The sequence below is a fragment of the Mus pahari genome, chromosome 3, assembly GCF_900095145.1.
Source record: "Mus pahari chromosome 3, PAHARI_EIJ_v1.1, whole genome shotgun sequence".
NCBI lineage: Eukaryota > Metazoa > Chordata > Mammalia > Rodentia > Muridae > Mus > Mus pahari.
In genome coordinates, this window is record NC_034592.1 from 143,240,171 (window position 1) to 143,266,739 (window position 26,569).

Sequence of the window (26,569 nt, forward strand, 5' to 3'; positions counted from 1 at the left end):
GGCCAGTAAAGTCATATAGCAATGCAAGAGCATCCTCTCACTGTTTGTGGGGTTCCATCTATATTCTTTCTAAATAACATTCGACCTCTCAAGGGTCTGTTTTCAGCAGAACATCACATGCCCTCTCACAAGACAGCTTCTTGAAAAACATCACACAACACAACTGCGTTGTTAAAGAAACTAGAAATGTCCACTTCGCTTATCTGTACCTGTTTTCTAAATCATATTTCTGGGGACAGGTGCAAGTTAGAGATGGGAGTTCTTTGTTCTGTCTTCCCTGGGCACTCTCTGGCAACCCACAAAGGTTCCACCTCCATGAAAGCACTGGTCCTTGGTGCTTGGGCCAGTGTCCTAAACAGCAAGGAATGCAGTGACTCAGCTAGTCACTCAGGGACACTCTGGTGAACAAGGCCACGGGAAGGAAATCATTACAGACAGCTGGACTGTAAAAAAAGCAAAAATACTGCACACACCAAACTCTACAAGCCAGTAGAAGCCAAGCGTCCCATGATTCAACAGGCCTATTTTTGCCACGTGGCTCACAGCTCATGGTACGTGGCACACGGCCCTCCCCGGCTTGCCGTTGGCTGCTCTGAGCACTGCTGGGAAAAACACTGCTGGGAGCTCAGGAAAGCTGTGAGTGTCTTTTCTCCCCAACTCTGATCGTCCATCCATTTGTCCCCTCCTTCTCTTGTCTGCTGTCCTTTTGCCCTCTTATCTTGGCTCTCAAAATCAATAATAACAATAAACTAGAATTTAGCACTTCACATGCGCTGGTAACTTGGCAGGGACACAGGTCAAACGACCAGGATCCTCTCAAGGCCCTGAGGCAGGCAGACACCAGACAAGTCCTGCTCCCTGGGGGAGGCTCAGTGTCCTGGAAACAGAGGGGGGGAGAGGCAGTTAGAAGGGGCTGAGCCTGAGACAGAGACAGGACAATCCAAGGCATAACTATAGTGTCACTTATTTTTATTGGAGGCCTAGTGTGTGCCAGACCCTGATCAGAAGATAGATTAGTGAAGACAGACCAAACATCTTGCCCTCCCAGGGTCCACATTCTTGTGGAAGGAGACAAACACCAGCTCTCATCAAGAAGTAAATTATGATAGCATGTGATGAAGTGATTGTGTGTGTGTGTGTGTGTGTGTGTACATGCACACGCGCGCGTGCACACACACACACACACACAAGAGCTCACACATGTGTGCTCACTCTGTCGAGTCATACATGGGTGTGCTCATTGTATGTACACATGTATGTACACATGTATGTACACATGTAGAGACCAGAGGGTCAACTTTGCATATCTTCCTCCATTTCTCTCTACCTTATTTTGGGATCGAGTTTTTCTACTGAACCTAGAGCTAGATATTTCAGTTCTATTGGTTGGCCAGAGAGCCCCTAGGCTCGTCCTGTGTCTCTCCCCACTCGGGCTTTTCCCCTACCCGTTGTCCTTCCCTCCCACCCAGAGGGGTAAGAGTTACTGATGCAAGCTGCTGCTGCAGCTAGCTTTCATGTAAGGGGTGTGGCTCCAGACTCAGGTCAGGTCCTCACGCCTCCTCAAAAAGTGTTCTACCCACTAGGCCATCTCCCCAGTCCCATGGAAGGGATTCTTGATGCTAGAAAAGAATGGAGCAGAAAGACGTAGCCGGAGAGAGTCAGAGCAGACTCCACTGAGTCTCACATAGCTGTGAGGCTGGTGAGAAAGTCATTCAGAGAGTTCATTCCTGCAGGGAGGAAGTGCCAGAGCCAGAGCTGTGAGCCATGTCTGTGGCAGAAATAGGCCTGGTAAGTCCCATTTAAGAAAAGGTCTCAGGCTGGGCAGGGTGGCGCATGCATTTAATTCCTCCTCCAGTAGGGGCAGAGGCAGGTGGGTATCTGTGAGTTCAAGGCCAGCCTGATCTACAAAACAAGCTCCAGGTCAGTCAAGTTTACATAATGAGATCCAGTCTCGAAAAGAAAAAAAGTCTCTTGAATCCAAACTTGACCCACACTGACTATGTAGCTGAGAAGGACCTTGAGGGCTTTGTTTTGCTTTGTTTAAATCCTCCTGCCTCTATCTTGCTCTGTTTTTTGTTTTGTTTGTTTTGTTTTTCAGGACAGGGTTTCTCTATGTAACAGAGCCCTGGCTGTCCTCAGCTCACTTTGTAGAGCAAGCTGGTCTCCATCTCAGAGCCTCTGCCTCACCTTGTGCTGGGATTAATGGTGTTAGCCCGGCCTTACCTGGCTCAATTTATGAACTGCTGAGGTTTGAACACAAGGGCTTGTGCATGCCAAACAAGCACTCTGCTGACAGAGTTGCATCCCCAGCTTGCTGGAGAATTTTCTTTTAAGACATGGAGAGCTCCATTTTACACAGTGGTCTGATTTTCCACTTTTCATCCTTAGGTCAGAATCTACTGTCAAATTCCAAAAAAGGCTCCGCCGTCTGACGTCTTTCCTGAGAAAGGCAGTTGGAGCCTGGACACTGCCAGGCATCATGGCCAGGCTAGTCAGTCCTCAGCTGGCACCAAAGGCTTTTCTTTGGCAAGGGTGGTAGAGGCAGAGGCTAGAAGGGGTGGGGCTCGAGAAACTGCTTCCCAGGCCCTTCCCCCTCTGCTGGCCCTGGAAGGACAGGCCTTGCATTCAGAGCATGGGCTGGGTTTCAGAACCTGCTGGTGGATGTAATGGGGAGTCGAATCTCTGTAGATATATGCCTTTGAGGGTGGAGGCTCTTTTGATCTAAGGGATGAGAAGGCTTAACATCCTTTGGGTTTCTCCTCACCCTACATCCTTCATTTTCCCCGGTGCTCCCTTAACCTAAAAGCCAGAGGGCTTGCACAATCTCCACTGTGTTTTTTCCTTCGCTCTTAGGGCAGGGAACATCACAATCCCTTTCCCAACTTGCTTTACCAAAACCAACCTACTTCTAGCTAGCACCACTTGGCCTCCCTATAAGGTAGGCCCCATAACGCTCTAGCCGTTTCCTAATTTTCAGGCCTCCGTACGAACTAGAGAACGCTCTGTGACCTATCTCACCTGGCTATGGGCTCCCAGACTTGGACTTGTCCTATATGGCAGTTACTCGATTGGCATCTGTTCCTTTGCTTAGTCTCAGCACGCACAACGGAAGTCCACGTGGCATGCCCAGGGCCTGGCCCAGGTCTGGTGCTGGTAGGTCATAACAACCTACCCAGAAGCCTCTGTTGTGCTTTATGTCTCTGCCTGGACAGCGACATCATTTCTTACACGTTTCAGATCTCATATGAGACCAAGTGTCAGGCCAAGGGTGCTGAAGAGAAGGGGAGGAACTTATTAAGATACCAACTGTCAACCCCTCCTCCAAACTTCCTGACTCACTAAGGTCTGTCGGGTGGGTGGGCTGAGAATGTGAATATCTAATGAGTTCCCAGGAGCCACTACTGATGCTGGTCCAAGGATCTCACTCTAACTAACACTATCTGAGGCTGGGGAGCTGGAGCAACCAGTAAAGTGCTTGCCTTGAAAGCATAAGGACCTGTCTTCAATTAAACCAAAACAGCCAGGTATTGATGGGGATGGTGGTGCACGCCTTTAATTCCACCGCTCGGGAAGAAGAGGCAGGCAGACTTCTGAGAGTTTGAGGGCAGCCTGGTCTACATAGTGAGTTCCAGGCCAGCCAGGGATCTACAGTGAGAACATGATGGGAGCGAGAGAAAGAGAGTGAGAGCGAGACACAGAGAGACAGAGACAGAGAAACTGGACAGGGCAGACTGTTGCTGTGAACTTAGATACTTGGGGAGATGTGAATTTACCATACTTAACAAAGAAAAAGTGAGGGCATGCAGTTAATATTGAATTTTAGATAACTAATGAATATTACATGAGACATACTTAAAAAAATGGGGATCTAAAATTTAAATGTAGCTAGTATCATTTGGTTTTATTTGCTAATAGCAGTATACCAGTTGCCTGCCTCCTACCCTTCGGGCCTGCTCCCTAAGGAAAGCCAACAGGAGCTACGCTGCATCCTGTCCCACTAGGACTGGTGGAGAGGCTCCGCTCCTGGCAGCCAGTCTTGCTGCTTATGACATGTGATCACAGCTGCAGGCCTGGCTCAAAGCGTCCGTTCACCTCAGGCTGGGTTCACTCGCAAGGAAGTAGTGGGGCAAAGTAAATAGTCACTGAACCTGCCTGTGGATTAAGGAGCGTATAGGCTACAAAAGTCCATACAAAAGGCAGTGCCACCTCTAATCATGGATTAATGAGAAAATGACAGCCAGCAGTGGTATAGGCCCGAAGCTAGTACATGCACCCAGGAAGAAGAGAAAAAAGCAAACGTAGTACACAAGATCCTTTCAGACTTAAAGGATACCCCAATGGTGGTGCTATAAGGTACAAGCTAGAGCAGGATAGCCCCTGCCTTGGTCAGCCTGGCAGGGTACTGGGACAAGGAAGATTACCCAGACTGCCTCTCAGCCATTTACACCTCTCCATAATTACCACATTCTAGATGATTCAACGTTCCAAAACCCAGCTTGATGCAAACCCAATTTCTGCAACCTTATGCACCTTTTCCCCCTTTAATAAGGAACAACAAAAACAACTTGTGCTTCATCTTCAAAACTGTGAGCTGAGAGATGGTCATGGTTCTGTGTGCCTGTAGTAAGAGCTGATAAAGAGGCTGAGGCCAGAGGATCAGCTGAGCCCAGGAGTTTTAAGTCATCCTGGGTAACATAGCAAAATCTCGCCCCCCTACTCCCAACAAAACAAATCCACATAAAACAAAAAGAAAGGGTTGGGGAGATGTCTCAATGATAAGAGATCGTGTTCTGCAAGCATGAATATGAGTTCAAATCCCAAGGACCCACGTAAAATGCCAGTCATGAGGGCTGGAGCGATGGCTCAGTGGTTAAGAGCTGCTCTTGCAAAGGGCCAATGTTTGAGCTCCAGAACCCACATGGAGTCTCACAACTGCTCCAACTCCAGTCCTAGGAGAGCCAGTGCTCTCTTCTGGCATCTGGGGGCACTACACATGGATAGATGGATGATCTTCACATACATACATACACACACACACACACACACACACATACACACACACACACACACACACACACACACACACACACACACACACACACACACACACACACACACGTCTGTGAAGGCAAAACACCCAGACACACAAAATAATAAAAGAAAAGAAAACGAAAGCCAGGCTTGATGGCACAGGCCTGTTATCCTAGTTGGTTAAAAAAAAAATTAAGTCATGGCTGTGCATGCCTATAAATCTAGCACTCTGTGACACAGAGAGAGGTAGATCTGGAGAGACCACTGGCTGGCCAGCTGAGCCCATAAAGCAAGCTTCTGGTTCGGAGCAGATCATCTCAAAGCATTAAGGTAGAGAGTGATAGTGAAGATGTGTTGTGTAGCTTTTTCTCCACACTCTCAGGGACATGCCTCTCCCCATCCACTGTACCCTCCCCCATACTAACCCCCACGAAACACACACCTAAACACAAAGTACAGTAAGCATCAGGGAATGCCTAATGTGCACCTCGTGCTCTGCTCAGCATTTATTTAGCTCAGTAAAACTACATGGGGTTTTGAAATCTCAGTGCCATTGTCAGCCTTTGTCAAGGGCATGAGGATTTAAATATATAGCCAAGGCAGAGGACAACTGGTTATCAGTTCTTAACAATATAATCCTGCAAGGTAAATTTGATCATCAATTTGCAAGTGAAATTAAAAATAAAACAATAGCCGGGTAGTGGTGGTGCATGCCTTTAATCCCAGCACTCTGGAGGGAGACTGAGGCAGGCAGAGTCCTTTGCGTTGAGGCCAGCCTGTTCTATATAGCTATGTAGTGAAGCCCCATCTTTCTTCTTCCTTCCTTCCTCCCTTCCTTCCTTCCTTCCTTCCTTCCTTCCTTCCTTCCTTTCGACAAAATCTTTTTACAACCTAGTTGTCCTGAACATACTATTTAAGATCAGGCTGGCCTCGAACTCACAAAGATCCGCCTACCTCTGCCTCATGAGAGCTGGGGTTAAAGACTGTGAGATCCCAATTTTAATCAAGGAAAAGCTTGACTCTGGCATCAGACTGTGGCCTCGTCTACCTTCTTACCTTCCTTCTTTGAGAACTCCGGTTTCCAGGATTTTACCATCACAGGTAATCCTTATATATAATGGTGCCACCAGCAAGCTGTGGCAGGCTGAAACCTCCAGGGTGGGCTTGCAATTGCTCTGCCTCCAGCAGGGCTCCTCTGAGATAGCAACTACAGGAAGAACAACAAAAGGCAGTCATTTCTAAACAAGCTCTGTCACCTTGGATCACATTATGACCACAGCTTCTCCCTCCTCACCGCCCAGTCCTTTCTATATAGCTTGATTTTCCCAGTTCTCCACTCCCATCCCCTAGGTCTGCCTTCTTATGACTTTACCCTAATAATAAATACATTTTATTTAGAGCAGAGGTTCTCAGGCCATGGGTGGAGACCCCTGGAGGGTGGTATGAATGACCTTTTCACAGGGGTCCCATATCAGATATCCTGCATATTTGATATTTACATTATGACTCTTAACAGTAGCAGAATTACAGTTATGAAGTAGCAACAAAAATAATTTTTATGATTGGAGGTCACCACAGTATGGGGAACTGAATCGGGTCACAGCATTAGGAAGTTTGACAACCACTGATTTAGAGTGTATGCCGCGGGTACGATGGCTTCACAGACTGCCCGAAACACCTTGTAAGTGTGGATTCCTTTTCTAGCACATCTTGTTTGCAGGGATCATCCATACAGGTAGTTTGAGAGGTCTTTGAATCATCAGGGGAGGCTTTGAACAGATTCAAAGCCGTTCCTGGCTGGCCCTGGCCCCTTGGGTTTATTGCCTACAAATCTGCTCACTTGTCTTGCTCTTGAGATTGTTGGGTGGTAAGAAAGTGTGACTGGGTGAGAAGACTGGTCACCATCTGCCCTCTGCTGGCCCGTGGTAGTATTAAGCGCATTGCCCATCCGCTAGTGTCTGATAGATGACGGAGCAGGTTTGCAATGGCACCGAGCTTATGAAGGTGGTCCGTTCTTTAGGCGTTCAGGCTCAGATAAAGAGAACATTTGAAGCTGGGTGGTGTAGCAGTGGTAGATCTCTTTGCGTGTACCACCGAGTTTTGATGTCATTATGCAAAAACAAACAAGGCTGACATTAACTGAGCAAGTAAGACATTCCAACTGTGAGCATATAGGTAGTTAGACCTCGGCTAGAAAGGGGGTGTGGAGGGCCAAGAAATGCTGTTCCCGGGATGGGAACAAGCGCCAAGCCCTCGACAAAGATATTCGTGTTCTCTGGCAAATCTTACAAGAAGTAGCTTTCCTCGGGAATTAGTGGGAGATTCGCCCAAAGTCACAGAGCCAGGTAGAAAGGACCAGGACGTAGGTAGACGCAGTTCTAAAGTCCGTACGTCTTTCGTGCTCCTGTCGTGGCAGCTGATGTGGCCACGGGTGTGGCTGGGAACGAGTCAGAGCCCCGAAGTCTGTTGCTCCCCAGTCTCCAGAGGAAAAAGGGCGCCCTGGAGTGCGACCACGGGACGAGGGCGGGGTCTTCTCGAAGTGAGGGGTGGAGCCTGAACTGACCGGGAAACAGTGAGAGCCGCACCTGGTTGGTGGAAGGAGTGGAGACCGGATCTCACCGGGTCTCAGGGAAAGCGGAAGTGCCCGGGGACCTGGACCCTTACCTGTGGAACCTCTGCGTACAGGTAGAGGCGGCGACTCTGGGTCTCAGTGGTCCACGGGAGGGAAGTTTCAACATAGGAACCTAGCTGGGCTAGGAAAACAAAAATGTGTTTTTCTCCCACTCTGTTCTATCTCATTTTCACGTCAAGGGCCAGAGCCCACAGGGAGCTAGGGACAGAGCAGGGGAGGGATGGCTTCACTTCCTTCCTGCGCCTTTCCCTGCGAGCTCCCTGGATAGCCAAGACTAGGAAACGGGAGAGGAGATGCCAGAACCCTTTAGGGAGGCTTCACCAGACGGTGTGTCCCTGGTACTAAGAGTCCTCCGTTGCAAAGGAATGTCCCTAGTCCTTGCCTGGCCTGTCTTGCCTGTCAATGAGGGGAGTCGAGGCTGCAGTTTCCCTCACGGGGGCAACAGAAGTTGCCACCCTAGGCTGGGGAATTGTAACTTAGTGGTAGAAAACTTCCCCAGTATAAGGGCCCCTCCTTATACCCCTACCCTCTTTGGTGGCAGTTGGAAAGCCATCCCCACTCCATGACTCCCCCATCTCAATATCTGGAGTCCCAAGAGCCCAGAGGAACTTGTTTTGGCTTCCCTGTGGTAGAGACAAACTAGCCCTGGAACTTTGAAGATATATCTAGCCTGACTTGAACAAGCTACTCCACAAGGCCTGGAGTTCACCTGTCCATCTTGTAAATAGTGAGGTTCCCACTGGTCCTGGTGTTGGGTGGCAGCCTGCTGTGTCTAAACTGTTAACTGCAAGTAGAGGCTGGCCTGCTGCACAGCCCACAACCTGAACGAGTGGAACAGTCATGATGCTGGTGTCTCTGCTAGATGTCACACATAGGCATAATAACACCTATTGTACAACAGGGCTGTATCGAAATTATCTGATATTATCTTCACTTAAAGAAGCTGGAATTGAGCTGGGAATGGTGGCGCACGCCTTTAATCCCAGCACTCGGGAGGCAGAGGCAGGTGGATTTCTGAGTTCCAGGCCAGCCTGGTCTACAGAGTGAGTTCCAGGACAGCCAGAGCTATACAGAGAAACCCTGTCTCGAAAAACCAAAAAAAAAAAAAAAAAGAAGAAGAAGAAGAAGAAGCTGGAATTAAGACTCAGATAAATAGGGACTGGAGAGATGGCTCAAAGATTAAAGAGCACTGGCTTCCAGAGGACTTGGGTTCAATTCCCAGCAACCACATGGCAGCTCACATCTGTCTGTAATTTCAGTTCAAGGGGTCTGACGCCCTCACATAGTCATATATGCAAGCAAAGAACCAATGCACAGAAAAAAAATTAAAATGAAAATGCTTAAAGAAAAAAAAAAAGACTCAGATAAATGAAGCAATTTGCCCAGGGAAGGGTCAGAGTATAGGTTATAACTCAGCCACTGTGGTGTTCTTACCCACAGTGCTTTGCTGCCATCAGTGATCTGAGTATCTAGTAATAAAACCTTAGCCTAAACAGGAGGACAGTCAAGGAAGAAAAAGGTCAAAAAGGTTTCCTTAGGGGTGGGTGTGGAATGGGGTAGGATTTTACTTAGAGGTACCCAAAGCCCAAGTGAGTGGGATTCTAGAGAGTGAGGTGGGTCTGATTTAAGGCCTATAATATACAAGGGAAACTGAGAACCCATGAGTGGACTCGAGTAATTCTGGTGACGCCATCCCAGCTCCTTTTTCTGGGTTAGTGACACTCCACTGGGGATGTTTTTCTCCCAAGGAGACATTTGATTTTGTTTGCAGTGCTGTGGATTGAGCCTAGGGCCCTACATATAAAAGACAGGTCCTCTCCCATTGGGCTACACCCCTAGCACTCCTAGGAGGCATTTAAAATCTAGAGACAATTTGACTGCCACAGCCTTGGATAGGAGCTGGGAGCCTACTGGTATCTAATGGTCTTACAGCGCACACACACACACACACACACACACACACACACACACAGCCACAGCTCTGGTTCCAAACAGCAGTTGAGCTGTCGTGCTAGAGCAAACCAAGCCTGCCACCATCCTTTCTTCCCAGTTCTTTCACTCCCAGCAGATCTGTGGCTGCTTTGTTCCCACCCCTACCCTGGGCAGCCCATGCTTACTCCTTTGTTCCTGGAAACCCCTGGGTTTTCTCTGCTTTTCCTAGACTCACTGGTCCAAAGGTTTGCTCACCAGATAGGTGTCTGTCCTGTCAGTCTGTCTCAGTCTGTAGTCATTGAGCTTGGTGTTAGAGCCAATGGGTATCTTTCAGACAAAATTATTATTGGATTTGAGTGACATTACCGAGCCACAGAGTTTAATACCACCCCATTTTGATTTAGCCTCATGCTGGCTAGGCCAAGACTTTTATTATCAGATGCCTAGATCATGAATGGCCACAGGGCATTGTGGGTAAGGGTACCAGACTGCCTGGGTGCTAATCTCTACTCTGGGATGTAACTTTGGGCAAGTCACTTCACCTGTCTGAGTCTTGAAGTGCGCCATCTATTGACACAGACAGAGGAAAGCCTCTGCCCTGTCTGTGGTCCCAGAACCAACCAGATAGCAGCATTCTCTCAAAGCTGTTACCCACTGGGATCACTCAGACTTTTCCAAAAGTCACTACAGACTGGGGACACTGAGATAGCTCCTATCGAACGCTCAAGGGTGCAGGCACCACTAGGGACTTTGTTCAGATGTACATGTGGACCCAGGAAGGGTCCTGAGTTCCCACATTTCTAACAAATTCCCAGTGACACTTAAGCATAAGTGTCAATATGTCAAGCATAAGTGTCCAATTCCTGGACCACATTCCAAGTTTGGTGCATCACAGGGCTGTGCAGAGGTGGCTGTTCTCTGTGGTAAGGTTTGGGGAGTATGGACTAATTAAGGATTCAGGAAACCTTAGTCATAACCTCTCTCCTGCTCACCCCTGACACACACACACACACACACACACACACACACACACACACACAGAATCTATGCTCTATTATCTCCATAAAGTGTGGTATATTGCTTAGCTTCTTTGAAGGACGATCTCAAACCTTTGTCCTCCAGGAATTCTTAGGCAAGATCTGAGAGAGGAGGGTGACGCGTTGTCCTGTGTTGGGTCTGGTTCTTAGTCCTCGAAGCCAGAGCAGTAAGTCTCTTACTTGGCAGTATAACAGGTGTGATGAGCTGAGTCTGGTTCAGGTGGAGCAGGATGAGGGGACACTATATCAGCTTGGTCATGGCTCTCATTATAGCCGTGGCTTTTCTTCGTTGCCGCTAAAGCCTCCTCCTTCACCTCTCCTCACCCTGCCTCCGATGCAGAGAAGCTGGAGAGACCAGTCCGGCTGGGATATAGAACAGCACCGGCCAGAATGTGGGTCTGAGGACCCGCCTGGCTGAATTCCAGTCTGAAGCTACAGACTAGCTCAGAACAATGCCTGGAGACCCAGGAGCAGGGATGTGGGCCTCATCTCACCAGGAAAAAGGAGTGCTTGCGGGGCTGAAGCGGTTCCTTAAGCTACACAGAGACCTTCCTTGGTGTCTGGACTAGTAATAGGGTTCAGTAGAGATTTGGGTACCTGGAGTTCATATGCAAGAGCCCACTCTGTTTCTAGGATCAGGGAGCAGCAAGCTAGCTAGACCCATTCCTTATTTTGGTTGTGAGCCTAGCCTTTAATGGCTGAGCCATCTCTCCAGTCCTAGACCCATGTCTTAAATGGAAGACTTGCTTTAGGATGCTACCTGCATCAGGAGGCTCTCCCCACTGCCCACAGTGCCCTTTTTCACACAGTGAGTCTTCTTCCTATTTGTTCTTGCCAAGGGTTCTGGACATGACTCACACAGACCTGGACTTGAACCTCAGGTTCCCTCTTTTATCTGTGTGAGACCTTGGGCAAGTCACTCCACCTCCCGAAGCGTCAGCTAGTCCATCTGTAAACAGGAGCAATAACACCAGCTGGGCCAGCCTTGCAAGGTTGTCCTGAGGATTAGATGAGCCATGCCCACGGAGCACTCATGAGCATTACAGTGAGTCATAGCGTTTAGAGGCACGGGCACCCAGCTGTTGTTTCACCCCGAGTCCTTGTTTTTACAGATGTGGAGATTGGCAGCAGGAGCAGGCAGCCAGCTGCCCAAGGGTCCCACAGTAGGTTTGTGGACCAGCCACGGCTAGTAGGCCCAGGTCTTCTGGAGAACCCCTCACATCTCACGGCTGCTGCCCCTGTACAGGCACATTCCTTCTCCGAGGGCTAGACACAACGAACGTAAGCTTGGACCTCCCAGCTCTCGGTCAGCGGCAGCCATGAACTATGTGGGGCAGCTGGCAGAGACAGTGTTTGGAACGGTTAAGGAGCTCTACAGGGGCCTGAACCCGGCCACACTGAGCGGCGGCATCGATGTGCTGGTGGTAAGGCAGCTGGACGGGTCCTTCCGATGCTCACCCTTCCATGTGCGGTTCGGCAAGCTGGGTGTCCTGCGGTCACGGGAGAAGGTGGTAAGTGCTCTGGTCTGTGGTCTGGCTTCATCCGGGCGGGCTTTTGAAGGTAGGGATAGCACCGCTGTCTCAGAAAAGACTTGGCTTCCCTAACATGTGTGTGTGGGGTGTCCCATTCCTGTTTCTCTTCTTTTGTTCTTTTCAATGAATTTTCTTTAAAGAAAAAAATTTATCTTATTTTATTTATCTTTTATATGTGTGTATATATGGTTCTGTGTCTATTTGTGTGTGAGCATACTGTGTGTGTGTGTGTGTGTGTGCGTGCGCGCGCGCACGCGCACGCACAGCGTGCGCCATCAGAAAACAATGTGGGATAATATCTTTTCCTTCCACTGTGTGGGTTCCAAGGATTGAACTCAAGTCGCTAAGTTTGGCCGCAAGTGCCATTTCCTGCTGAGCCACCTCACTAGTCCTCACTGTTTTGGGGTTGGTTTGGGACTTTGGTCTGGAAAATTCTTATTTTCCCAGGTAGGAAGCCCAGAGGCGTAGAACCAAATGCTGTGGCTACCAGGCCTGGCTCAGCTTACTAATGCTTCTCCTGTGATGGTGCTAAATCACCTCATGTCTCCAAACAAAGGCACAATGTCATCTTTAGGGACGGACAAGTTTTTATATTCCTAGTGCTAGAAGTGGAGTCGTTTGGAACAGTAATCAGGAACTGATAATGTGGCCTTGAGACCAGTGTGTGGGGACAAGGGTTAGTCCCTTAGTAAGGCTTTATCTGCTTCTTCAAGTTCAGACGGACATGACTTCTTTTTGCACCCGAGTCCGTGTGTGAGCAGCAGCGTAGTGGGCCCGCAGCCCAAACCCCATTCGAGTTGAGGTAACTGAATTTTTCAGAACCCAGATAGGAAGTTCTAACCTGTAAAAGACAAGGCACTCTGAGGTAAGAGGTTGGCCTGTAGAGCTGGGCAGATAGCTGAGTGAATAAAGAGCTTGTGGTGCCGAGCTTCAACTTCCAGCAAACTTTTCCAGCATCAGTAGCAAGGCGCACCATACATCTGTAATGTACAGTATAACCATATAAAGCGCGAAGAGGCAGCGACAGGCAGATCTCTGGAACTCACTGGCCTTCCTGCCTTGGTGAACTCCAGATTCACTGGGAGACCCTGTCTCAAAAAATAAGGTAGGGAGTGACTGAGGAAGAAACCTGAGATTGACCTCTGACCTCCCCACACGAACATGTTCACACACATGTAAACACGCATGAAACAAGACACAGGGAGATTGGGGTGAAGATCTTTTACAGATCCTCAAAAATACACACCCTCCCCTCGCCCTCGACACACACACACACACACACACACACACACACACCTCAGTTTCTTTGTCTATAAAGATAATGATAGGCGTTACTACAAGGGGTTGTTAAATAGGGTGCCCTACATAAAACACTACAGTAAGTGGGGATTCTCACCATAGTCCGTGCAGTCAACACTTGGGAACTGGGAAAAAGTAGAAGACTCAGGTTCCAGCAGGGCATTCTTGGTGACCTCGTGATGAGCAAAAGGCCGCTGAAGTCTGGGGAGAACTCCATCCACCTCAGAGCCGGAGGCCGGCGGGCATGAGGACCCATACCTTGGCCATTCCCATTACAGGTGGATATTGAGATCAATGGCGAGCCCGTGGACCTGCACATGAAGTTGGGAGACAGCGGCGAGGCCTTCTTTGTCCAGGAGGTGGACAGTGATGAGGTAGGGACCATCTTCCTGCCTTGTGCCTGACATCACCTCTTCACCGGTACTCTACCAAGAGGGAACCTGGGGTCCTTCACTGTCCCTGACCTCAGGGACATCTCTTCAGCAGAGATCTGATAAAGAGGGTCCCTTAAGGCTGGCTTCAAACTTCATATATTCAAAGCCCAGAAAGCAGGGGTGGGGGGATAGGGGGAGGGTACTCTGCTTGATTCTGCTTCCTGGGGAAGGTTTCTGAAGCAGGGGCCCTCTGCGCTGATGCTCTGAGCTATTGGAAAGATAGCTTGGATTGGAAGCTCAGACAAGACAAGGCCAAGGGGACCATAAAGAGTAAAGCTGGCTGTTCTAGTCTGTATCAGATCCATTGGGGCAGGGGTGTGAAAAGAGGGGTGTTTGCAGAATGAAGGCAGGGCCTAACCCAAGCCAACAAAAGAGTCTAAACTGCTTAAATTTGATAAACTTTAACTGAGCCCATACTGTACACAAGACATTATTCAGCAGGCTCAAAACAAGTGACTCCTTTACCTTTAAAAAGAGTTCCGGACCAGTCTGGAGTACGAGCATCTGAAGGTCCAATGATGCAACTACTTGGTCGTTACAAGGAACTGTAGTCTGGGCAAGCTCCCTGGAGGAAGTGGCACCTGACTAAGTCTATGAGGGGAGATGAGTGTTAAGAGGAGGCAGGGAGAGTCTGGGGCCCCTGCTTCTGTCTGTTCTGATGGAGTTGCCCGGACTGCTGCATCGCCTCAATTAGAGGGGACTTTGAGGCCGGTGTGGGCTGCCGCCACCTCTGCTCAGCCAGTGTGGGCTGCCGCCACCTCTGCTCAGCCCCATGCCTGGCCCGAAATGAGTTCACTGTGGGGCTCTGGGTAACCTGGTGGCCCTACTACGTTTAGCCCTTGTTTTCTCCACAGGAAGATGTGCCTCCTCGTCTGTGCACCTCACCCATCCCATGGGGAGGCCTGTCGGGCTTTCCCTCAGACTCCCAGATAGGCACAGCCAGTGAGCCAGAGGGCCTAGTTATTACCGGGCGGAGAAAGAGGCGGCGCAGGAGGAAGCCCAGGCGCAGGGAGGATGCTGTGGACTCCAGTTCCGAAGAGTTGGAGGCAGGTGCAGAGAGTGAGCTGACATTGCTGGAAAAGCCAACGCCAGAATCCCCAAGGTGGGTAGGAACCAGGTGGAGAAGTGGGACACCCTAGCCCAGGCTGGAGCATTTCTTCTGTGAATGCTGTGCAACTCTGGACAAGGGCCTTGATGTCTCTGGGCTTTCCTGTCTAAAGTTCTGACAGGCAGACATGCCTGTTAGTGAGCATTTCTCTATGGTCCCTAAACAGTGCTCAGGAGGAAGAGGAGCCCTCATTGCAGCCTAAAGACATACACCCCTACTCCGATGGCGAGTGTACCCCCCAGGCCAAGTAAGTGTTGATGTGGGCTGGTGTGAGAGTGCTATCAGCTCACATCTTTGTGATGACTAAACCCTCAGGATCCACTCAGTGGCTTTGTTGCCCATTTATCTTTCTCTTTTGTAAAATGTTCAAGTTTGGGGCAATTTTTACTTTGTCTTGGTTTTGATAGTTTTGGCTAATGATCAAACTCAATGTTTCAACTGGTGGCAAAATACTCTTGAGATGGACTTGACCATTTTAGCCAGTTCAGAGTGTACAATGGCATGGCATCTGTTCGCAGTGTTATGCGACCATAGCTACTCACTAGTTCTAGAACTTTCCTTCATGCTGGACAGAAACTATACCCATTAAGAAGTCACGTCTTTGGGACCAGAGAGATGGCACCACACTTAAGAGCACTTGCTGCTCTTCCAGGGGATCCAAGTTCAGTTCCTTGCCCATGTATGAAGTAGCTCATAACTGCCTGTCATTCCAGCTCCAGGAGATCTGATGCCCTCTTCTGGCCTCCACAGGCACTGCACTCATGTGCACATACACAGAAATAGATCTCACAGAAGTTGCATCTTGCTCCTATTTGGTTTGATTTTTTTTTTTTTTTTTGAGACAAGGTGTCACATAGCCAAAGCTGGCCTTGAGCTCCTTATGTGGCAGCAGATAATGCTAAGATTACAAGCATGTGTTACCACATCTAGCTTTAAAAACTAAAATTGAATTGCTTTCTTATTGTTGATTTATAGTTCTTTATATATGTACATTTATATATGGATGTATCCATATATATAAATATATCCATATCTGTGTGCGTGTATATTTTAGATTCAGCACAGGCATAAATATCTGTTGAAAATGGTTTTCTGTGTTGGCCTCGATTGAGGGGTGGCGACAGGTTGACTAGTGGTCATCTCTGAATGCTTGTTCTTTTCAGCCTCTCCTCTGGTGACCTAATGTCCCCTAAGAGTGACTCCGAGCTAGAGCTGCGGTCCTTGGAGCCCAGTCCTCTGAGAGCCGAGTCTCACATGCAGTGGACCTGGGGGAGACTGCCTAAGGTGAGTGAGTTCCTCCATGCTTCTCCCAGTCTCTGCCCTTCAGGGACTCCCTGGCCCCTCTGCATCAGGATTGGAGGCCCTGGGATGCACACCTTGTGAGCTCATAGGCACCCATCGTGTCTTCCTGTGTTTATCTGACTGAAGGTGGCGAAAGCTGAGCGGCCCGAGTTCTCGTTGGTCCTTGAAAGTATGGCTGAGTCGATCTGTGCTCTTCCTGAGGAACCTAGCCCTTCCTCCTCTCCCTCGGAGGCTGGTGTGGACACTTTGAGACCCCCAGTGCTGCACCCAGGAGTCAGGGCTGATACGTTTCATCCTGATGTGGAGGCCCATTGTGAGGAAACTGCAGTGGATTCTCCTCTTGCTGCCCCAGAGAGTAAGGAAACCAAGACTCAGAACTCCAGGGGTGCAGGCCACCCTCCTGCCACTAAATCATGGAACTGGACTACTCCAGAGAGCCATACTCCCTCTGGGCATCCAGAAGTCACCAGGGGGAAAAGTAAGTGATGGCTGGGTGTCTCTCTTTGCATGCCTAGCCCCAGGTTATGTCCTGGGTGGGCTGTAGGACTTTAGGTACAGTTTGAGTAGCTGCTCTATGCCAAGCCTTATGCGTGGCCAGTGCTCCCAGGGTCCAATCCCATGGAGGAGCCAAATGGCATGTGCATAAACAAGAGAGAGCCTAGCATAGACCACATAGAATAGAGCCATTAGCTCAGGGCTAAGGAAATTACGTGGATGGGAGCTGTGAAATCACGTGGTCATGGAACACCTGAATAATGAGAGTCATAACCAAGACATGGACCATGAAGACACAGCCATGGAAGGAGTGAGAAGGAAATTCTAGGCAGAGGAGACTGCGTGAGTTAGGCCTCCAAGGTAGGAGACAGGTTTTGAACCTGAGACCTGAGAGTGGTCTGGAGTGAGGAGGGATGATGGATGCTGGGACAGGAAGTCAGGCAGGCCAAGCTAGGCAGGACCTCCCTCCCTCAGCTCTCAGCTCGTCTTTCCTGAAGAGTGCATTGTCTAAGTTGGTAGCCACTGATTTATAGGAGGCCAAATTAAGTTAAATAATTAAGGGCTGGGGATGGTGTATGGCTGGCAGAGTGCTTGACTAACATGTAGGGAGCCACGGTGTGAGCCCTAGTCTCAGATAAACTGTGTACAGTGGCACAAGATTTTATCCCAGAATTTGGAAGATTCAGGTGGGAGGATCAGGAACTCAAGGTTGTCAAATTAATAAGTTCAAGCCTGGGGTAGGTGAGGCCATGCCTCAAAGAAGCAATGCATAGGGTTGGTGGGGTGGCTCAGTGGGTAAAGCACTTGGTGCCAAGGCCGAGAACTGAGTTTGATCCCAGGATCCACATGGTGGAGGGAGAGAACTGACTCCTTCAAGCTGTCCTCTGACCTGTACACATGTACTGTCATTCTCAGACCATTGCACACATGTCCCTACACTGACACACACACACAATAAATAAAATCATTTTTAAAGGGTACCAGTAAATAAGTATGTAAAATAAAATATAATAATTCAAGTGATCAAACTTTGAAATTCCACTTCTCTGCCACACCAATCTCTGCCACACCAATCTATCTGAAGTGTACTTAGTAGCCATGTGTGGCTAGTGGCTACCATATTGGACAATGTAGATATGGGACATTTCTGTCATGGAAGAGTTCTATTGGACAGCACCACCTTAGGACATCCAGAGGAGAAGGGCCACATGCTATTCACACCACTGAGTCCATGTTTGGTGGGTGACTGTCCCCTCATTCACTCCTAGGTTCCCTGAAGAGAAACCAGCACTTGGGCCCAAGTGACATCTACCTGGATGATCTACCCTCCCTGGACTCTGAGAATGCAGCCCTTTATTTCCCCAAGAGGTGCCTGGGCGCTGGGTGGCAGGGAATGTGGGACTGGGGCCTGTGGAGCCAAAGGCTTCCTATCAAAGGCCTGGGAGGAAAGCGGGGCCACCTTCCTCTTCTTTTGTATTCATATCATTGCTGCTCTCCTTGTCTTCAGTGACTATGGCATGGGGGCCAGAAGGTGGAGCGAGCCCAGCAACCAGAAACTCCTGGAGAGCCCCACCCCTGAGCACGCAGCAGAATGCACTCTGGACTCAGTGGACAAAATAGAATTGTCCCTTTGTGGTGGACTGGCTGACAACCGAGATATCTCCCTGGGTATGTTCAACCATGGTGCCAGCCGTTCCAAGGATTAGTGCAGAGCTAGGGACCAAGTGTGGATGGAGAAGATGTTTGGGCATCAGAGAAGGGATGAAGACGCATAGAGATGAAAAGAGGGAAGAGGAGAACTGATGTGACCTTTAGGAACCACTGGAGGACAGAAATGGCCCCCTCAGGGCCAAGGAAGAGCGAGGAAGATCTCCAGAGGTCATCACAGAGCAGGGAAGACTCCGGGAGCCGGAAGTCAGGGAAGATGTATGGATGTGGGTTAGTACAGATGTGAGGCTGGGCTGGGCTTCCTGCCATTAGCCATCCTGTGGTGCCCACTCTCAACCAACATTTCTATGACACAAATGCTTGATAGTAAGCCTTGACCTAGCCTGTAGTCCCTGGGGTGGGAATAGGCGTCAAAACCACAGGAGGCAGGAAATGTTGCCAAGTCAAAGACCTAGCCAACAGGAGGTATGTAGGAGGGTATGGGGGAAGCAGATCGTGTGGGGCATGACAGCCTCAGTCCTCACTTTCCACCTCTGTGCCCAGAGAAGTTCACCCAGCACATGGTCTCCTATGAGGACCTCACTAAGAATCCCGGGCTCGTGGATGACCCAAACCTCGTAGTGAAAATCAACGAGAAGTGAGTAGCTGGTTGGGGATGGCTGGTGGCATGAGTTGCCCACTCTCAGTACCCTCAGAGCTACAGTAGCTCCAGCACCTCATTCTGTCTCTCTAGGCATTACAACTGGGCTGTGGCTGCCCCCATGATTCTTTCTCTGCAAGCCTTCCAGAAGAACTTACCTGAGGTAATGCTTAGAACACCACTGGGGCCGATGCCTTGAAGCCATAGCCTCCGCGAGAAAGTAGATGGTGAACAAAGATGGGGCTTGGAGCTTGGGGCTGCTGGCTATTGGATCCACTCTTGAGGCAGGAAGCAGAGGCCCTCAATGTCTTTCCCATCCTGGGTGAACAAAGCCCGTCATTCTGAGGATTCCCAGCCATGGCTGGGTCCTACTGGGTTTGGGCTTTTCATCAGTGGAACTCAGGTGAAATCAGAGCAGGATAGACATCCAACAGAGCAGGATAAACTGGGAAAAACCTCTAGCGGGAGAGTTTGGGATCTGAAAGATGAGGTCTGGGAAACCGAGTTCCACCCTGCCCCTCCTCTGCTGAGCTGAGGGGTGCTTGAGCCCTTCGTCAGCCTTCCTATGTTGGGTAACTCTTATGTGCCATATCAAGACTGAGGAGTCAAGAGCCAAACAAAGCCACCCTCCGGGAAGGCACAGTTGACCAAAGACCCGTCCAGAAGAGCATCAAATTCAGCCGATTGGTGGGGATGAGCAGCCGAGGGAGCTGAGCAAATGCCTACTACTCAGACAAATGAGTGATAGCTTTGAGCAGGTCAGGCAGGGAACAGCATAGGTGGCTACTCAGATGGGGAGGAAAGCCAGGGTTTATATTTCTTCCCAGAAGGAATATCACCTGGCCTTCTGTAGCCACCTGCCCTCTCTGTAGGGTCACTGAAGGCATAGCCTTGGCAAGAAAGTGGTTGGTGAACAGAGAGAGGCCTGTGACTCTGCCTGCCCTTTCTGCCCTCTGTGAGGCACCCAGGGCTCTACTCTTGCCTTATCCATGACTCTTAGCTCAATTAGGCTTCCTCAAAGGACATCTAAGAGTTGACAGCATCCTTTTAGTGATGTCTGGCTCTATCATATAGTGATTGGATCTAGGACTTATGGGAAGAAAAGAGAGTACGTCCCTTGTTTGACTCTCCTCATTTTATCCAGACAGACCCACCACTTGAGGCCTTTGAGAGGCTCCCACCCAAGCCTGCTGGCACACAAGCTGGTAAACCCCAAACTCATGTGCTTCTGATTGGAGTTCTGTAAACTGCATCTGTAGGGTGCCGATAGGTCATCAAAGCAGGTTACCTTGCATGTATCTAATGAGCTTTTTTCCCCCCCTTAAGGTAATGGTGCCCCAATCAGATACTGATCAGGGTACAAAAAGAGGGATAGGATCATGGGTTAGGATCACTGACTTCAGGACTTTTCTGCGTCTGTCTTGGGGATTGAAGGGTACCCTGACTACAGTCTATTACTGGAGCCACTGGGAGACATCTTGCATAGAGTCCCAGTTCTAAGACTCTCCAGATACAGTGCTACTTTAGTCACTCTAGTAGGACACGGGCTCATGAGATCTGGAAGCTAGGCTAGAGCCAGGAGTTCCGTTGAGGCAGGAAGGGCCTTTGGTCTTCTATGCAGGCTTCCATGAGCCATTCTTGGGCTCTCAGGAGGAGGTGAACATTTTCTTCAGCCTCCAGAGGTTGACAGTACCTTGCTTTGGGGTGGGCTGAGATTCTGGGCTCATGGGGTTCCCGTTGTCAACATAAGGTAGATTTATGTGGTGTAGAAAGAACTTGTGGCCACCATCTACCCACAGAGCACTGTGGACAAGCTGGAGAAGGAGAAGATGCCCCGGAAGGGTGGGCGATGGTGGTTTTCCTGGAGACGCAGGGACTTCCCAGCTGAGGAGGTAGGTGGGTGGCCAGTGATCACAGGGCAGGGCCAGTACAGGACAGGAAGCAGAATTTGCTTATGGAAGTTCTTCCCACAGCACAGTTCCCAGAGGGAGAAAGCCGCAACCAGGAAACAGCAGGGGTGAGTAAGGACCTGTTGGCAGGGCTCAGGGCTGGAGCCTGGTGAGGATCAGCCTGGAGGGGGAGGGTGCCAGAACCTCTTCCCCAGCTGTTTCATTTTCCTGAGAAATGTCCCCACCTCCAAGATGAGAAAAAGACCTAGAGACATGCCAGATGTCCCTCAGGTAGAAAATGACAAAGCTGAACAGATATGCAGACTCCTAGCCTGGGAGAGGGACTGCTGTATTAAGGGGAGGGACAATGGTCTCTCTTCCCCAGCCCACACTTGATTCTAATCTTGGAAGCAACCCAGCCACCATGCAGTTTGTGGAAAGAGTGACCACAGGTGGGCCAGCGGAAGCCAAAACAGTGGGATTAGGGATAAATTCCAGGATGCATGTGTTCAGAAAGACATCTCCAGGGTAGACACCCCAGAGAGGCATACTGAAGCTAGGTGGTTGGGCCTCCATCCCAGGTTGGCTCTCAGTTTCCTGGGAGGACACCTCACATAGGTGGCACCTCAAGGAAAGGCAGCCGCTAGAGTGGTAGGAACAGGGCCTGGGGTAGCTCATGTGCCTGTGCTGAGGGTAAGCAAAAGGCCTATGGCTGTGGGGTGTGTGTGTGTGTATGTGTATGTGTGTGTGTGTGTGTTAGTGTATATGAGTGTGAGTGTGTGTGAGTGTGTATGTGAGTGTATGTGAGTGTGTGTGAGTGTGTGTGTGAGTGAGTGTGTGTGTGAGTGAGTGTGTGAGAGTGTGTGTGTGAGTGTGCATGTGAGTGTGTGTGTGTGTGTGTGTTAGTGTGTGTGTGATGGGGTGGGGGAGTTCAAAATGCCAGTAATGCCCACAGAGAGAAGACAGAAGTCTTAAGCAGCGATGACGATGTCCCAGATAGCCCTGTGATCCTTGAAGTCCCCCCACTGCCATCCTCCACTCCAGGCTATGTCCCGACCTACAAGAAGTCTCTTCGTCTCTCTTCCGATCAGATCGTGAGTGTGCGCCTCCGTGTGTTCCTGGGTGGAGGGGCTGGGCTGTGTTAATTCTATTCAGGTCTCACAGGACCAAGATGAAGCTCAGTTCACCACAGGCTGGAACCTACCCCACAGGCAGCTTCTGTGATAGCCTGTGCTTGAATACCTGTGAGGGCTCACCTCTTCATAGGCCAGCTTAGTTCTGTTAGAAGCACTAATGGGAAAAGTCCTCTCATATCCTATAATATCTACCTGCAGTGCACTGCAGCGTACCTTGGAAACCTCTTTGAAGCCATCAGTGCTGATAACAGATTTTTGACAACCCATCCATCCTTCACTATATGGATTCTCTGAGCTCTATCTGGTAGCCCCATGGCCAGGAAGGCCTCCACGGTTTGACCAGCTCGGTGCAAGGTAGCAGCCCTTGCCTGGCACCCTAGAGTACTTACCCATTTTTGTATCAGCCAGGACACAGAGGTCTCCTAGCTATGATGGAGAGAAGCCAGCGTTATTCTCTAAAGATCACATTCAGGGCCAGGTCTCACTTTAGGGGAGTATTGACTCAGATACCCTTGCCCGCCCAAAGGGTTTCCTAGGATGATCCCACAGCCCCTCCTCCTTTGAAATAAAGTATTTTCCTGTTAAGACCAGCCCTTGCCTTGGGGCTGATCTCGAAACCCAGGCAGAGAGTCACAAATGTGGCTTGTCTGATATTTGTGCCACGGAGCAGAAGGCACTGTGCAGGACCCTGGGCAGCGCAGAGGCCTTCTTTCCATATACACGTGTCTGTGTGTGGCTACTGTAAAACTCCACAGGAAGGCTCTCTGAACTAACAGGAAGAGGAGAACGAGGCTCATGGGACTCAAAAGCCACTGTCAAAGTGTAGGGTAGTAGGGGATCATTACCTTCCCTCTTTGTCCACCTCCAGCGGTGTCTAAACCTGAACGAAGGAGCTAACGATGTGGTCTTCAGTGTGACTACCCAGTACCAAGGCACCTGCCGTTGCAAAGCCACCATCTACCTGTGGAATTGGGATGACAAGGTGGTCATCTCTGACATAGATGGCACCATCACCAAGTGAGAGCCAGCTGGCTGTGAGGGGACTTGGGGGGGGGGAATGCCTGGGAACCTAACTCCCATTGTTCTGGGTGTGGGAGCAGTGTACAATGCCTTCTTCCAGGTGGGCCAAGATGGGGCTGAGCCATACTGGGCCACACCCATGGAGTATGGGAGCTGTGTGGGTAGTCTAAATGACCTTTCTTCTCTGGCTATAGGTCGGATGCTTTGGGCCACATTCTGCCCCAGCTGGGGAAAGATTGGACACACCAGGGCATTACTAGTCTCTACCACAAGATCCATCTGTGAGTGCTGAGCCATGACTGGGTCGGGGCTCCTAGCTGGAGGGTAATAGGGTATCTTAGGCCACCCTAACTTATGCCCTGGGAAGCCAGTTTTGGGCACTACCAGAGCCCACAACAGAAGAAGACTAGGAAGTCCATAAAACAGAGCCCTTCCTGGTCCTCAGTCCCTGTGTGACCTCAAGGTAGCAGGAAGCCATCTCTATCCTGGCCCATAAAACAGTGTCCAAGTTCCAGCCGAGACCGATGCTGAGAATACCCCCCAAGGCCTTCCTCAGGCTCCTTCGTTCAAAGCCCACTGGATTGGAAGGCCAGAGCCCCTGTTGAGCTGTGTTTATAGCAAATGGGTAAATGGGTAATGGGAGTGTGTGTGTGTGTGTGTGTGTGTGTGTGTGTGTGTGTGTCTGATGACTCTGTCTCCCACTTGCAGAAATGGGTACAAGTTCCTGTACTGCTCAGCACGGGCTATCGGCATGGCGGACCTCACCAAAGGGTACTTGCGGTGGGTGAGCGAGCATGGCTGTGGCCTTCCCAAGGGCCCCATCCTGCTGTCTCCCAGCAGCCTCTTCTCCGCCCTGCACAGGTAACCAGCCCTGCACACGAGGGGAAGGCAGGAGCACCCCAGCCTAGCACACATTTGCTCACGGGTATCTCACGAGACTGCTCAGACACCGTGCCCTCTGACTCTCTGGCGTCTTGTCTTTCCTTTGCCCCGTTCCCTGACCGTGACCATGGATGCTCTCCAGGGAGGTAATCGAGAAAAAGCCAGAGGTGTTCAAGGTTGCCTGCCTGAGTGATATCCAGCAGCTGTTTCTGCCCCAAAGACAGCCCTTCTATGCTGCCTTTGGGAACAGGCCCAACGTGAGTGTCCCCTCCTTACAGCTGCAGCCCCGTCTCCCTGCCCCTGGCAGTCTCAGACACTGCCCTAACCCTTTCTGCCTCTTGCAGGATGTTTTCGCCTACAGGCAGGTGGGCCTCCCCGAGTCCCGAATCTTCACAGTCAACCCCCGAGGAGAGCTCATTCAGGAGCTCATAAAGAGCCACAAATCCACGTAAGGCCACATGTCCCCACACATGGCCTCTCCCAGGACCCAGATATCACCCCCTCTCCTGGGTAAACCCTGGGCAGCACCAGCTGTGAAGGCCACTGCCTCGTGACAATTCTGACTCAGTGCAGCCCCTTCTACCCACAGGTACCAGCGGCTCGGAGAGGTGGTTGAGCTTCTCTTCCCACCCGTGGTACGCGGCCCCAGCACAGACCTGGCCAGTCCTGAATACAGCAACCTCTGCTATTGGCGGAAGCCACTGCCGTATGTGGACTTTGAGGCCCTGGCTTGAGCTTGCCTTGCTGGGTCTCTTTGGTCTGACCCAGGACTGATGGAGTACTTAGGACAGTAAGGATTAGAAGATGGGTGCCGTGGGGGTCAACCCAGCAAGTTGATTGGCGGCCGCCCCTACCACCACCTTGAAACACAAATGCCGTGTTTATCAGTTTGACTACTCGGTACCAAGGCATGGCCACTTCAAGGCCATCTACCCGAAGAACTGGAAAAAGTAGCCATCTCCACAGATGGCACCATCACCAAGTGAGGCCCAGGTGGCTGTTGGGAGAGTACCCAGGGACCCACCTCTTTATCAGGGGTGAGGCAGCTGCCCCAGGCCTCAGTACAGCCCTGACCTCCAACAATTAAATGTGTCACTAGACCCTTGCAGGGTTCTCTAGCTCCTAGGCCACTGGTTCTCAATCTGTGGGCCCCATCCCCTTTGGGGGTCGAATGACCCTTTCTCAGGGGTTTCATATCAGATAGCCTGTATGTCAGACTTTTACATTATGATTCACAACAGTAGCAAAACTACAGTTATGAGGTAGTAATGAAAATAATTTTATTTACAACACGAGGAACAGTATTAAAGAATCACAACATTAAGAAGGTTGAGATCCACTGTCCTTGGTGTATCATCTGGGAATACTACTATCCCACGGCTTTCGGGAGCCCAGGCTACCCTCCAAAGCCAGGTGTCTCTGTGATCCTGTCTCTGCTCACAGGTCTCGATCTAAGCATCACTTCTCCCTCTACCTTGAAATCTCAGCTCCAAGCCTGAATGGTCCAAAGCTCCTCTGACCAAAAGGAAAATGATTTGGAGGTCGTACAAGGGCTCATGGAGTGTGGAGCCTGCCTGTCCCTGTTGATTTCACCCCCTTCCTGGGGGCTTAGCCCAATCCTAGCTACAACAGATGGCATTTGCTGACCATCCTCCCCTGGCTTCTGCAGCTCAGTCTGGTGACCAGCTGGCTGAGCGAGCAGCCATCCAAGGTACCACAAGACACAGACGACAGTTAGCGTCCCCTCCCATTGCCATTAGTGAAGAAAACACCTTTAGACCGGTTAAAAGGTTTAATCCTTAACCTGTTTTCCAACCCACATCAGAGTGGAGGGCAAACACTCAATGGTCACAAGCCAGAATGCAGGGCAGTGGGAGAGACAAACACCCAGGGTGCACTGGGGGAAAACGAGGCCAGGAGCCTCAGCAGAAATGGTCAGTCTCTAAACACGTGTGTCTTCCAGTCGTTCCTAGATGGCTTCCACCCCAGCTCCTCTCCAGTTTGTAAAGCTCCTGGCAAGGCTGGGGTTTTGTGTGGACGTTTAAAAGCATAGCTTCCTTTTCATCCAGTTCCAGCCCCTTTCCTGGGGTCTGCCTCAACAGACTCTAAGACTGAACTTGGCAAGAGGTACTGACCTTGGTGGCCGGGAGAGATTTTCCTCTAACTGGAGAGGACCATGTGGGTGGGTGAAATCAAAGAGAAAGATAAATTGGGGTGGGGTCTTCAAACATTGTCTGGATCCCTTCTTTGGGATTCTACAGCTGCCTACACCCTCATCACGAGGCGAGATCAAAAGGAATATGGAGCGCTCTTGGCTGGGCCACTAGGCTTTTGTTCTGTTCTGAAGGATGTGTGGGGAGCTGGAAACCTCAGGTGGCCTCTGGTCTTTGGTTTAGAAATAGCACCTATGAAACTGCCAGATAGGTCCAGCGGGCATCATCTTCCCGTAGAAACCTCATCCAGATATCTAAGGATAGAAGCTCAGGGACAAAGGGAGAGATGCTCCCCGAGTGCTGTGACTGGTCCCCGGTT

The 26,569-nt window shown here is 50.2% G+C and overlaps 1 protein-coding gene across 2 annotated transcripts; it reads left to right on the plus strand.

The window, feature by feature from the left end:
• Positions 1–509: 509 nt before the first annotated feature.
• On the plus strand, positions 510–25,369 carry Lpin3 (lipin 3). 2 transcript variants are annotated; one of them, XM_021193072.1, is made up of 20 exons: positions 510–636; positions 11,745–12,143; positions 13,742–13,837; positions 14,752–14,999; positions 15,172–15,252; positions 16,169–16,289; positions 16,434–16,785; positions 18,071–18,170; positions 18,310–18,470; positions 19,014–19,107; positions 19,204–19,273; positions 20,910–21,002; positions 21,084–21,127; positions 21,955–22,093; positions 23,004–23,152; positions 23,350–23,436; positions 23,864–24,016; positions 24,180–24,294; positions 24,382–24,485; positions 24,627–25,362. In XM_021193072.1, exons 2-20 carry the CDS (start codon positions 11,952–11,954, stop codon positions 24,769–24,771), a joined length of 2,544 nt encoding a protein of 847 aa, XP_021048731.1. In that variant the 5' UTR covers positions 510–636; positions 11,745–11,951; the 3' UTR covers positions 24,772–25,362. The 2 variants fall into 2 exon arrangements, with proteins under 2 accessions (XP_021048731.1, XP_021048730.1); XM_021193071.2 differs by lacking the exon at positions 510–636 and adding an exon at positions 7,642–7,716 and having other exon boundaries at positions 24,627–25,369.
• Positions 25,370–26,569: the final 1,200 nt, after the last annotated feature.